Source organism: Carlito syrichta, unplaced genomic scaffold (genome assembly GCF_000164805.1).
Source record: "Carlito syrichta isolate Samal-C Ts95f unplaced genomic scaffold, Tarsius_syrichta-2.0.1 Scaffold236168, whole genome shotgun sequence".
NCBI classification, from domain to species: Eukaryota; Metazoa; Chordata; class Mammalia; order Primates; family Tarsiidae; genus Carlito; species Carlito syrichta.
In genome coordinates this window covers 203,809-216,695 of record NW_007180264.1, presented here as the reverse complement: position 1 = coordinate 216,695, position 12,887 = coordinate 203,809, and the positions used below count along the sequence as shown (strand labels likewise).

At 43.9% G+C, this 12,887-nt stretch overlaps 1 protein-coding gene across 6 annotated transcripts in view; it reads left to right on the top strand.

Annotated features, from left to right (window-relative positions):
- MYLK (myosin light chain kinase) overlaps positions 1-12,887 on the top strand; it is a 186,959-nt gene that overhangs the window by 57,246 nt on the left and 116,826 nt on the right. For 3 of the 6 annotated variants that reach the window (XM_021709465.1, XM_021709466.1, XM_021709468.1), the window contains exons 3-8: positions 479-527; positions 1,704-1,869; positions 2,823-2,988; positions 4,278-4,296; positions 6,062-6,597; positions 7,176-7,382. In XM_021709465.1, coding sequence (XP_021565140.1) covers positions 479-527; positions 1,704-1,869; positions 2,823-2,988; positions 4,278-4,296; positions 6,062-6,597; positions 7,176-7,382 — 1,143 coding nt within the window. The remainder of the gene's footprint in view (positions 1-478; positions 528-1,703; positions 1,870-2,822; positions 2,989-4,277; positions 4,297-6,061; positions 6,598-7,175; positions 7,383-12,887) is intronic. The other 3 variants (XM_021709469.1, XM_021709467.1, XM_021709470.1) reach the window with 1 other exon arrangement.

The window sequence follows — 12,887 nt, the reverse complement described above, 5'->3', positions numbered from 1 at the left end:
CGTGGTAATAGATGTACACAGGCATCTCCCTCCTTCCCTTTAACTGGGTTGTTTTCTGGATATGTCCTGGATCACCACAGATAATCCCCAAAATGGAAAGTTCAGCATAACACCTAACAACTCAGCTGAGTGTTTTAGTGTTCTAGTACCCGGCAGACCTGGGTGAATTTCTACACTGTTACTGACTCTGTGACCTTGTATGGGTGAATTAACTTCTCTGAATCTCACTTTTCTCATCTATTTTAAAAATAGAAAGATAATGTAGTACCAGCTTCAAGCAATTATTGTAAGAAATTCACACAATAATGTATGTAAGGCACCTACTGTAGGGCCCGTAATGACTCAGCTCGTGCTCAGTCACAGGGATGACAGTTACTGTCATTCTCCAACCCCATGCCTGCTGTTGAATCTTCCTGACTTCCATTGCTCCAAGTTGATGGCTCAGACCTGACCCTTCAACCCTCTTTCTTGTACACAGGGAGTTTTATGAAGAAGCATGGTCAACCTGTTGTTTCCAAAACCTTGGGGTAAGTTCTGGAATGTGCAAAGCAGAGTTAGAGGTAAATTGACTTTCCTGCTGACTTGACCAGGATAGGTCTAGGGTGCAGGTCTTGGCGGGCCCCCTGGGTTATAATAACTAAAGGATGGGAGCCTAGCAGGATGGGGTATGTCATTCATACAGTACCTCCTGACCTGGCATCCTCTGTGGGTAGCCCCCTTGACTGGCCTAGCTGCTAGATGCTAAGGAAGTGGGAGACATGGCCAGAGTCAGCAGAACACTCAACAGTCAAGGCAATTGTCAGAAGATTTAAATAAGTAGACTTACAAGAGACAAGTAATGGACAAGCCCCAAATTGCAATGGTTCAACCCAGGGAACGTTTATTGCTTTATTTCTTTATTATTATTATTATTGAGTTGACATCTTACTCTGTTACTCAGACTGGAGTGCAATGGCAGAATCATGGCTCACTGTAGCCTCAACCTCTTGGATTTAGGCAATTCTTCTGCCTCAGCTTCCTGGCTAGTTTTTGTTTGTTTGTTTGTTTTTGTTTTTGTTTTTTGTAGGGACTATGTTACCTAGGCTGGTCTCAAATGCCTGAGCTCAAACAATCCTCTCACTTCCACCTCCCAAAGTGCTGGGATTATAGGTGTGAACCACCATGTCTGACCTGAAAGTTTATTTCTTACTCAAGGAACATTCAACTCAGATATTCTTGAACAAGTAGAGAGCCTTCCACACTGTTCTTCCAGGACCCAGGTTTCTTCCATTTTATAGCTCCATCTTCTCCTAGGGCCTTGGAGCCTCTGCTAGTCCTTCTACATCTAGCCAGCAAAGTGGGCAAGAGAGAGTGTGGATAATCTCACAGGAGATTTTTATGAGCCTGCAGGGGGCATATAGCACTTCTGCTGAGTCTATTGGTCAAAACCCAGGCTTTTGGCTAGAATCAGTAGAACTCAGGTGTGCCTAACAGCAAAGGATGCTAGTAAATGAAGTCTAGCTGCATGCCCAGGAGACAGAGGAAATTGGTTTTGGTGCCACAAATTTTTTCCAGAGAGGGCACAAGAAAGTGTTTGAGGCATAGAGTTGGGTGGGCCACCCTTTCATGGTTTCTGACAGCACTTTAAGTGACTTGGGTAGAATGGAGGGAGGATTGAATTGCTGTCATATCTGGGACTGGATTCTCTGCTGATTTCTTTCCAGTGACAGATTTTCAGCCCCAGCAGTGGAAACCCGTCCTAGCATCTGGGGAGAGTGTCCACCAAAGTTTGCTACCAAGTTGGGCCGAGTGGTGGTCAAAGAAGGGCAGATGGGACGATTCTCCTGCAAGATCACTGGGCGGCCCCAGCCGCAAGTCACCTGGCTCAAGGTGAGGTTTCTGTCTGCTCTGACTCTGACCCGGGTCTGGGGACCATGAAAGTTCAGGGTTAGACCCTTTGACTAGTGGGGGCCTGTCTTTCCAATCAGTTCCTTCTGTTTCACCCTTAGGTAATCCTCAAGGGTTTTCTGTGTGTTTGCTAGCAATGCTTGTTCTTGCTTTTTTGCACACTCTCCCTCTGTTACTCAGACCAGTGTTCCTATAATCCTCACACTCACAAAATAGCATAAAACTTCTGAGTCAAGACGGATCTGACAATCTCAAGGGAGTGGAATTGAAGCCACAGCTCCCTGGTTGATACTGTGTCACACACATACAAGTCATGGGATCTCTTGGGACCCTGACTTCCTTATCTGTGAGGTAGAAAGAATACCACCTCCTTCAAAATATTGGTGAGAGACTTGGAAATGCTTTATAAATCATTTGGGGCTGGATGAAATAAAGACAGAGGTGAAAGAGGTGGGAGAGGTTAGAGAAAGGGGGCGGGGTGGGGATGGATGTTAAACAGGGAAATGGGAATTGTAGGGAACGGAGGGGTCAAGGTCAGAGAGTGTAGGTTTCTCAGAGATGCAACTCTTGGATAAAAAGTGGAAATTGGACGCCTCTAATCTGCCTTCTAATTCTCCTGAACACTCCCTGGGAAAACAGTAAAAGCAGTGGGGAGGCAAAGAAAACCTAAGGTGAGGAATATAGGACTTCCTACTCCAAACTTGAGTTCCTTTGCAGCAGTTCCCACATATCTGATCTAAGCTGGACAGAATGCCACACCACATGCATGGACCTCAGGCCAGGCCCTTGGACTGTCCAAAGACCGTCCTCTGAGCAGAGGACTCTGCTGCCCAGGTCCTGGTGTCTGTCTTGCCAGGATTGCCAGGAGGCCAGGAGGACACTGCCAAAAGGTAAGGTATATTTCTATGACCAAGTCACTCCACTGTCATCCACAGGGAAATATTCCACTGCAGCCAAGTGCCCGTGTGTCGATGTCTGAGAAGAACGGGGTGCAGGTTCTGGAAATCCATGAAGTCAGCCAAGAAGACATGGGAGTGTACACATGCATGGTGGTGAATGGGTCAGGCAAGGCTTCCATGTCAGCTGAGCTTTCCATCCAAGGTATCGATCAGCGGGGGCCAGTGCAGAACGTTCCCTTCCTGGTGCTGTACCCTCCTAGAGGAGCTGCTTGTTCACTGCGCAAGTGTGTGTGTGTATATATGTGGTGCTCTCACGTGTGCATGCATTCCCCAGGGGCAGGTCTTTAACAAGAAACAAGGGGAGTGGGGCAGCACTGACCCGACCACAGGGGAAGAGGCCAAGCGCTGGGCTGCCACCTTCCCTTGTGTCCCCATACTTTTTCCTACCCCTACTTCTCCAGCTTCTTCTTCTCACTGAGACTCCTTTTCTGAATCTCTAATTGCCGACTGCAAGAGTGCACTTTGGGAGGCTGAGGCAGTAGGATTCCTTGAACCCAGGAGTTTGAGATCAGCCTGAGCAATATAGAGTGACTTTGTCTGAACAAAAAATTAAAAAATTAGCCTGAAGTGGTGGCAGGCACCTGTAGTCACAGCAACTCAGGAGGCTGAGGTGGAAGAATCACCTGAGCCCAGGAGGTGGAGGCTGTGGTGAGCCATATTTGTGCCACTGCACGCCAGCCTGGGCGACAGAGTGAGATGGACTCAAAACCGAAACAAAAACAAAAAACTATTTCCTACTAATGGACTTAATGACAAAGTAGTGTGTTGCCTAGGATTTGTTTTAGAATACTCAAAACAAACAAACAAAAGAAAACCGAAAGATATAGATAAAACTGGCAAAATGTTGAAATTTCCTTGATCTTGGTGATGGCTTTCAGGGTTTGTTATATCCATGTCTCTATTATATATTTTGAAATTTTCCACAATAAAATCTGAAAAAAAGAATGTGGCAGGAAAACATATAGTGTATGCTTTTTCTTTGAAGAACTGAATAAAATTAAAATTATACTCCTCTGTACATTTTTAAAGCATGTATTTGCAAAAAATAAAGAACACTTTGGGATTGTTGACTTTTTTGTTTTTGTTTTTTTGAGGGCCACCAGTAAGTTACAGTGTTTGAAATTTTCAGTAAATGTTTATTTTTGTTTGTCCCTGGATTGGTTTTTGTTTCCTTCTGTTTAATGAGTGGGAACAGATTCCATGCCCTCAGGGTATGGCAGCACCAGTCACTGTCAAACAGCATTTGAAGCTTTGACGGTGTGGTCCAGGGCTGGGAAGAATTTATCTGACCAGCCAAAGAAGTTCAGCAGCAGGAAAGCTGGAAGGAGGGGTAGGGCAGTACCACAGTGACAGGGAAAGGCTTGGGAGTAAAAGCTTGATGTGTAAAGCCTTCCATTAACACAGTCTTTCTACCCTTTCCCCTTTTTCCAGGTTTGGACAATGCCAACAGGTATGTCTAGGCTTTGTGATTGTTATATTTTCCATCTTGAAAGGTCCTGCAAGGAACGAAGGGTCATTATTGAGCAATGTCCTGAATTTCCGAGATATTATATAGGGAGGGATGATTGACTGGAGGGTACTGTTTTGTTTTGGGTGTTTTGTTCTCACATTGCAGTATGCCATATGGGTTCTGTATCAGGGTTGCTGTCGGTAATGAGACTTTTGAAAACTCAATGCTATCATCTTTCTCAGTGACTATGCTGGAAGGATAGCTTCATTAGCTAGCCATCGTTAGGAAGGCCACTAACTCATCCCAGGCCAGAATCCATTCACTCATCCAGCCTGGATTCATTAAGAGCTTCCTTTCCTGTGTGTGAGGCTCAGTGCTAGACACTGAGGGTAGAGTGGTAAGCAGTCTAACATAGAGAAGGGATTAAACAGAGTCACGGGGATACACAATTAACTGTGTATGCATTGTGAGGAAGAATAACAGAAAGACGCTGATTTAGAATAAAGAGTCAATGAAGCTCCTTCAGAAAACTTGATATTTGAGCTCAAGCTGTGAAGAGTAATGTTAGCTGGTGAGGAAAAACTCAGGAAGAGTGTTTCAGACAGCTGAGATAGTATATGGGAGCTTTGAGCTGAGAGTGGGCATGTGGGATTGCAGAAGGACACCCATGTGGTAGCCCACTGGGCAGTAGAACAGTATCTCATGTGGGTCAAGAGCAGCCAGAGCCACCATTCTTGTAGGCTGTTGTGAGAAGCTCATTTTTATTTTTATTTTTTTGGAGTTGGAGTTGGAGTCTCACTCTGGTGCCCAGGTTGGAGTACAGTGGCATGCTCATAACCACTGCAGCCTTGACCTACTGGGCCCAAGCAATCCTTCTGCCTCAGCCTTCTAAGTAACTGGAACTACAAGCATATGCCACCATGCCCGGTTAAATTTTTTTTTAATGTAGAGATGAGGTCTTGCCCAGTTGCCCAGGCTGGTCTCGAATCCTTGGGCTCAGGTAATCCTTTCACCTCAGCCTCTCAAAGTGCTGGGATTACAGGCTTGAGCTACCACACCCAGCCCATTTTTATTCTTAATAAAGTAGAAAAGTTGTTGGAAAATTCTTGGGCTTGAAATGACATCATCAATTTATGTTTTTAAAAGATTGACTGTGCTGGGCTTGGTGGCTCAACCTGTAATCCTGCGCCTTTGGGAGGCTGAGGTGAGTGGATTGCCTGAGCCCATGGGTTCGAGACCTGCCTGGGCAGCAAGACCTCGTCTCTACAATAAATCAAAAAATCAGCCGGGCGTGGTAGCACATGCCTGTAATTCTGGCTACTTGGAAGACTGAGGCGGAAGGATTACCAGAGCCCAGCAGGTCGAGGCTGCAGTGGCCAGGAGCAGCCACTGCACTCCAGTCTGGGAGACAGAGTAAGACTCCAACTCAAAAAAAAAAAAGATTGACTGTGGTTACTGTGTAGAAAATGGATTAGAGAGGGCAGAGAGGACCAAGGAAACCAGCAGGGTGGCTTGAACTAGGGGGTACCAGTGGAGAAATGTGGGTAAAGCAGGGCCCTGGGGCAGGGGAATGTCCAGAATGGCTGGTTGTGCTCTGGGAAACTGAGCAAATGCAAAGAAAGACTTTTGTCCTTACTAGCTCTTAACTTGTGGGCTTCTGCAATGCCTAGAATCTGTGCTTGTGATGAGAATGTTTGTAACTAAGCAAATGATCCTTCTATTCCACCTTCTTCTCCCCCCTCACCTTGCCCCCCCCACCAAACAGGTCATTTTTAAGAGGAACAAAGGCCACCAATTCAGACCTCAGGAGGGAGGCGACCAGTGGAATCTCTAAGGGGTCAAAACAGGACAACCTGGAGACTGCAGCCGAAAGTAAGAACTGCTCCAGCACCCAGAGAGGTGGCTCCCCAGCCTGGGCCACAAACACCCAACCTCATCCCAAGTTGGAGTCCAAGCTGGAACCATGCAAGAACTCACCCAAAACGGTCCTGCAGACTCCCATCCTTCAGAAGACTTCTAGCACCATCACCTTGCAGGCTGCAAAAGTCCAGCCAGAACCAAGAGCGCCAGTCTTGGGAGCCCTGTCTCCTTCTGGAGAAGAAAGGAGGAGGCCAGCTGCTCCCCATCTAGCCACCCTTCCCACCAGGCCATCTGGCCTAGGAAACCAAGAGGTTGTTAGTAGGGTTGCTACTAGGAAAATCCCCATGGAGAGCCAGAGGGATTCAACTTTCCCCAAATTTGAGAGCAAGCCTGAAAGCCAGAAAGTCAGGGAAGATCAAACAGTCAAGTTCAAATGTGAGGGTGAGTAGAGCTAATTAAGGTCACTGGGTCCCAAAATGTAGCCTGTGAGTAGCCTCTCCCTCCCTTCAGCACACAGCTGGTCTTTGCCCCCTATATTTACCCATCCCCTTGGGCTAGGTCCCCCAAGAAACCTCTTTATAGTTCTTCCCCTCAGGAAAGACTTACTCTAGAAATGTCCTTTATTCTGGAGACACTCAATAGTGATCCATTGTTCGTTGCTGACTACAGCGTTGGCCCTAGGCCCCAATTCTTACTACCTTAGAAGAAACAAAACCCTCATCATTACCAGCAGCAAAACAAACAAACAAAAACTCACAGGGTCTCCTCTGCTCTTTCCACCCTTTTTCTGTCTTTGGCCGACATGGAGACCTGGCTTGTCACCCTTGTATTCCTCCTGGCCCTGTCTCAGGATGTTTTGTCCAATGGAGGGTGGGGTTGAGGGGTGAGGAAGCAGACCCAGAGATGGGAGGGTAGCCCCTAGCCTGACCGAGCTCCTCCCTCAATTCAGGCCTCTCCACCTGCCCCACAAGCACAGTGTACTCTCCAGGGAGACTCATGTTCTACACCTGGTTCTGCAGTTTCAGGAATCCCAAAGCCGGAAGTGACCTGGTTCCTGGAAGGTGCCCCCGTGAGGAGGCAAGAAGGCACCATTGAGATTTATGAAGATGCTGGATCCCATTACCTCTGCCTGCTGCGAGCCCAGGCCAGAGACTGTGGGAAATATAGCTGCACAGCTTCCAATACCCGAGGCCAGGTGTCCTGTAGCTGGACCCTCCTAGTGGAAAGTGAGTACTGCCTCTGGGCAACCTTCCATTCTCTGTGAGAGGAACACTCATAGGGTGTTCCATATATTGCAGACAGTTTGTCTCCTACAGCCCTCACCTCTCATGCACAACTGGCAAGTAGCATCCCCACTCTCATGCCAAGGCCAAGTATGTTGCTCTAGACTAGTGATTCGTGTTTGGCTTTTGTTTGTTTGTTTGTTTTTTAGTCAGTCTTACTCTGTTGCCCAGGCTGGAGTGAAGTGGAATGCTCATGGTCATCCCAGGGTCGACCTGCTGGGCTCAGGTGATCCTTCTGCCTTAGCCTTCCAAGTAACCAGAACTATAGGTGCATGCTACCACACACAGCTAATTTTTTGATATATTGTAAAGACAAGGCCTCACCAAGTTGCCCAGGCTACTCTCAAACCCTTGGGCTCAAGCAGTCCTCCCGCCTTGGCCTCCCAAAGTGCTGGGATTGCAGGCTTGAGCCACCACACTTGGCCAGCCAGTGATTCTTAATCAGCAGTTCACCTCAGAATCACCTCTAAATAAATATACCCAGTCTCCACTCCCAGCTCAACTGAGAGCTACCTTTTTTAGGTTCCTCAGCTGTTCGAATAGTGCCATGACTCATATCTGTAAGCACAAAGAACCAAGTGTTCACTAAATATACAGGTTTAGAGTAATGTGAGATGCGTGGGATCCCACAACTTTTATGCTTGCTGTAATATCTGTTTATAAAAGTAATGCATATTCATTGTGGGGAATTTAAACAATATATAATCTTATGACTCTGAAATAAATGATATTTTAATGTTTTTTAAACAAAGTCAGCATTGTGCTGTTTATATACTGCTTTCTATCCTGATTTGCTCATGTAACATAGCCATCTTTCTATATTATTAAATATTCTTTGAAATCATAATTTTTAATGTCCCAATATTATTGCATAGAATGAATGTATCTAATTTAGGTATGTTCTTATTGTCAAATATTTAAATTGTTGTCATTTTTCACTACCATAACAAAACTGTGATAAATATTCTTGTACCTATCGTTCTATAAAATATCCCCCTGACTCTGAATGCATAAGTAGACCCCAGACCCATGTCATACCCTTGAGAAACCTATTAAACAATACCACAGGGGTAGAATCGGCAAATTGCAGACTTAGAAACTGTGTGGGACAAATAACCATCACTCATTTTTTTTACATATAAATTGTAAGCAAAAATAAAAAGGAAGAGAGAGACAATCTATAGGAAACATAGATTGAAAGATATGTAAACAACATCTACAATTACAACATACGGACCTTGTATGGATCCTGATTGAGATAATTTTTTCTAACCTTATGAGAACATCAGGAAAATTTGGACATTGAAAAGATATTTAATATAAAAGAATTCATGCTATTTTAAGATATGATCATGACCTTGTGTTTTGTTTGTTTGTTGTTTGTTTGTTTGTTTGTTTTTTCTGAGTCAGGGTCTCATTCTATCTCCTAGGCTGGAGTGCAGTGGCACAATCATGGCTCACTGCAGCCTCAATCTCCTGGGCTCAGGCAATCCTTACACCTCGGCCTTCCAAGTACGGACTAAAAGCACATGTCACTTCACCTGGTTAATTTTTTTGATTTTTTTTGTAGAGATGAGATGAGTCTTCTCTATGTTGCCCAGGTTGATCTTGAACTCCTGGCCTCAAATGATCCTCCAGTCTTGGCTTCCCAAAATGCTGGGATAACAGGTGTGAGCCACTGTGCCCAGCCTTGTGGTTATTATTTTAAAAGTTCATCTACTTTAGAGATGCAAACTGAGTTATTTACTGGTAAAATGACATGATTTCCAGTATTTGCCTTAGAAATAATTTATATTTGGGGTACACTGGCAGGGATATCAATGAAATAACATTGGTATAAATGATATTTGAGAGAAAGGTACACAGGGATTCACTGCACTGCTTCTACTTATATATATGTTTTACATTTTTGGTAATAAACATTTGGTAAAAAATAACATAATGGTTATACATACAGTGGAATGCCATGCATGCAGCAATCTGCAGACTCTGATAGTGAAACATGTCCAAGATACACTAGAAATCGAAAAGAACAAAGTACAAGCTGCAGGTCATCCTATGCAGTTTGTATAAAAGGAAGAAAAGATCTGTGTATATACATGTGAAAGCATGCTTATGTGTGCACAAAACATTTCTGGAAAGGTACACAAGTTACCTCTGTGTGGGAGAAACTGGGGGCGCTTGGGAAGAAGTAGGGGTTTTACTTTTTCACTGTCTATTATTGATTCGGTTCTTGACTGGGATTTTTACTATGTTTGTGTATTATTTTGCAAGGAATATTATCCATTCTGTTTGGGGGTGGGAGTTCCTGTAGACAGCGTTCACAGGTCTAGCAGCCCAAGTCTCATCCTTAAGGCCAAGGCTCTGTGTCCTGGGCTAGTGTCAGGTTTATCACAGATTAATGATGTGCCCAGAGAACCTAGTTTTTCCTATGGCTTCCTCCTCTGTGAACTTATCTTAGTCTTGTGGAAGACTATTTTTAGCCTGTTTGCATTTTGGGATAATTCATCTCAGGGTGACTCCCTATCTTGTTTTGTTTTGTGTGACAGCTTTATTGAGATATAATTCACATAACATAAAAGTAACCCTTTTAAACTGTATAATTATTAACTCAGAATTGTGCAGTCATTGCCATCATATAATTTTAGAACATTTTCATTGCCTCCCCCTAAAATCCTACTCATTAGCAATCACTCCCACAGCCCCAATAACCACTAATCTACCTTCTGTTCCTATGGATTTGCCTATTCTGAACATTTCATTTAAATGGAACCATGCAACATGACATCTTTTGTGTCTGACTTTTTTCCTCTTAGCATAGTGTTTTCAAGATTCAGCTACGTTAGAGCAGGTATCAGTACTTCATTCATCTTGATGGCTGAATAATATTCATTATATGGATAGAACATGTTCTGTTTATCTATTCATCAGTTCACATATATTTACTTGTTTCTGTCTTTTAGCTATTGTGAAGAATGTGGCTATGAACATTTGTGTGCAAGTTTTTCTTAATACCTATTTTCAATTTTGAGGGTTTAAATCTATGATTAGAATTGTTGAGTCATATAGTAATTCTGTGTTTAACCTTTTGAGAAACAAACTATTTTTCATAGTGGCTGTACCATTTTACATTCTTCCAGCAATGTACAAATGTTCCGATTTCTCCATATCCTCAACAACACTTGTTTGCTTGTTTTTAATTATAGCCATCCACAATCATGTCACTGTGATTTTGATTTGCAATTCCCTGATGACTAATGATATTGAACACCATATCGTATGCTTATTGGCCACTTGTATATCTTCTTGGAGAAATACTTATTCAAATGGTTTGCCCATTTTTTAATTGGGTCATTTGCTGTTATATTGTTGGGTTATAAGAGTTCTTTATATATTCTGGGTGCAAGTCCTTTGTTAGACATATGATTTGCAATGATTTTCTTCCATTCTGTAAGTCCGGATAATTTGTCATATGTGACTACTGAAGTCTCTGCTTAGTTAGCTTAGTGACCATCTAATTGATTAGATAGAGATTTCCTTAAATGCCTTGAACCAATACATCTCCTTTGACAAGGGGCTCTATGTATGTGTTGGGACGTGGTATCAATGCTCCAGCCAACGGTTTACAATTCCAGCTTAGCCTTTACTTCCTGTGTGCACTGGGCCTCCAGGTCAGCCAGAGTTGAGAGAGGAGGGCCTTCTCATGTCTTTCCTGGGCTGCACACAGCCCTGCACATGCATGTGGCCTTCTAGGTTCTCAGAAATCTACCAGAGGTTCTCAAAGCCTGGACATCTCATTCCCCAATTTTTCCTTCTAAGTGTTTTGGTCAGACTATTGTTACCCCAACTGATATTGCTACCTCAAGTAACTGTGATGTTAAATATTGTCACTGATTGTTTTCAACAAACACCCTGGAGATAGGACCGGTCACATAGAGCAAACTGTGAGTCAGGTCAAATAAAGACCACCCTGAAAATGGAGCTATTGAGGGAGCTGCCAGACAGGTCAAATAGTGACAGTTCTCTTGGGGGTGGATTCTAAACTCATCCTGCCCCCTGCTAAGTGACTTGTTTTCACAGGTATCATAGTTACTTTTGGCTTTCAAAGCTACCTCAGAGCTGGGGGCAGGGGATGGAAATGAAAATGCCACAAAGCTTACTGTTTTTACCAAGATTCAACTGGGGATTTTGGGGGAATTTGTTGTTTTTGTTTGTTTGTAAGTGAATACTCTTCAGAATGTTGTAAGCTTTTGGCTAATTTCTAGAGTTCTGAAAAAGTTGATTTGACTCTTTTTGCCAGTATTGTTGCTTTTTTGGAGGAGAAGATTTTCAGAGGTCTTTACTCTGCCATTCCAGAAGTACTTCTTGCTTGGCTCCCTATCTTCTTGAAGACACTAGCTGTTGTAAAACTTTTCCAGCCTCCAAAACACCCCATTCATTCTTGGCAAATGACTTTTACCAGGAAGCATCTGACATGGGCTCTTTCAGCTCCTCCTACAGACCCTCTTTCTCATTCCTGTTACTGCAGAAGAGCTACCTGTTTCCCTTCCCAAGGCTTCTCTTTCTGTCCCTTCCCTTCTTCACAAGGATCTGATCTGATCTAACAAAGATTTACTCTTCCACCATTTCTTCAATCTCTCCCCTCCCCTATTGAGAGGCCTCCTTTTCCTTCCTACAAGCATGCTCTGGTCTTCCCTGTGCTGAAAGAGGAAAGTCTTCCTCCTGCTTGATCGCCCCTCAAGTTCCTACTTTACCCCTCTACTCTCTGTCACCCCCAGACTACGCTTGTTGCATGCAGAATCTCTACGCACAGCTTCCATGTGATAATAGCAGCTAATGCTCACTGAGGATGTTCTGTGTGCCAGGCTTTGTGCTAAATGCTTTATTTGCATTATTTTATTTATGTCAACAACCTTATGAGAAAATTATAGTTACAGATTAGAATTTTACAGGTGAGAATACTGAGCTAAGTGAATTATCCACATTCACATGCTTGTAAAAAAGAGCGTATTTCTAACCTAAGTTAGCCTGGCACAAAAGACTATATTCTTTTTCATGATTCTCAAAGTTGTTTCTCTAATGAGGGAGCTTGACACTGGTCAGGGCAAGGGGTGGGTTATGGTGCCTCCCTGTACCTCTTAGAGCAGTGTATCCATCCCTCCCTCAGTGCCACTCCTGTCCCGATGCACTGCGTTCTGTCTTGTAGCTGCTCTCCTACCGCCTGCCCTCCCTTAGGGTCTGGAGGAGAAAGTATAGCTGTTGAGTTAGAGAGCTGACTGAAAAACCTGGCTTCACCATCAGGCTCAACTATGGAAAACCATGAGCCTCGTCTGTAAAGTGACTTCAAGATAACGACCTCATGGCATTGTTACAGGCACATCTAGAAAAGTTCCTGGCACATATTAGGGCCTCAGATATTAGTTTTCTTGCTCACAAACCCTTGAAATA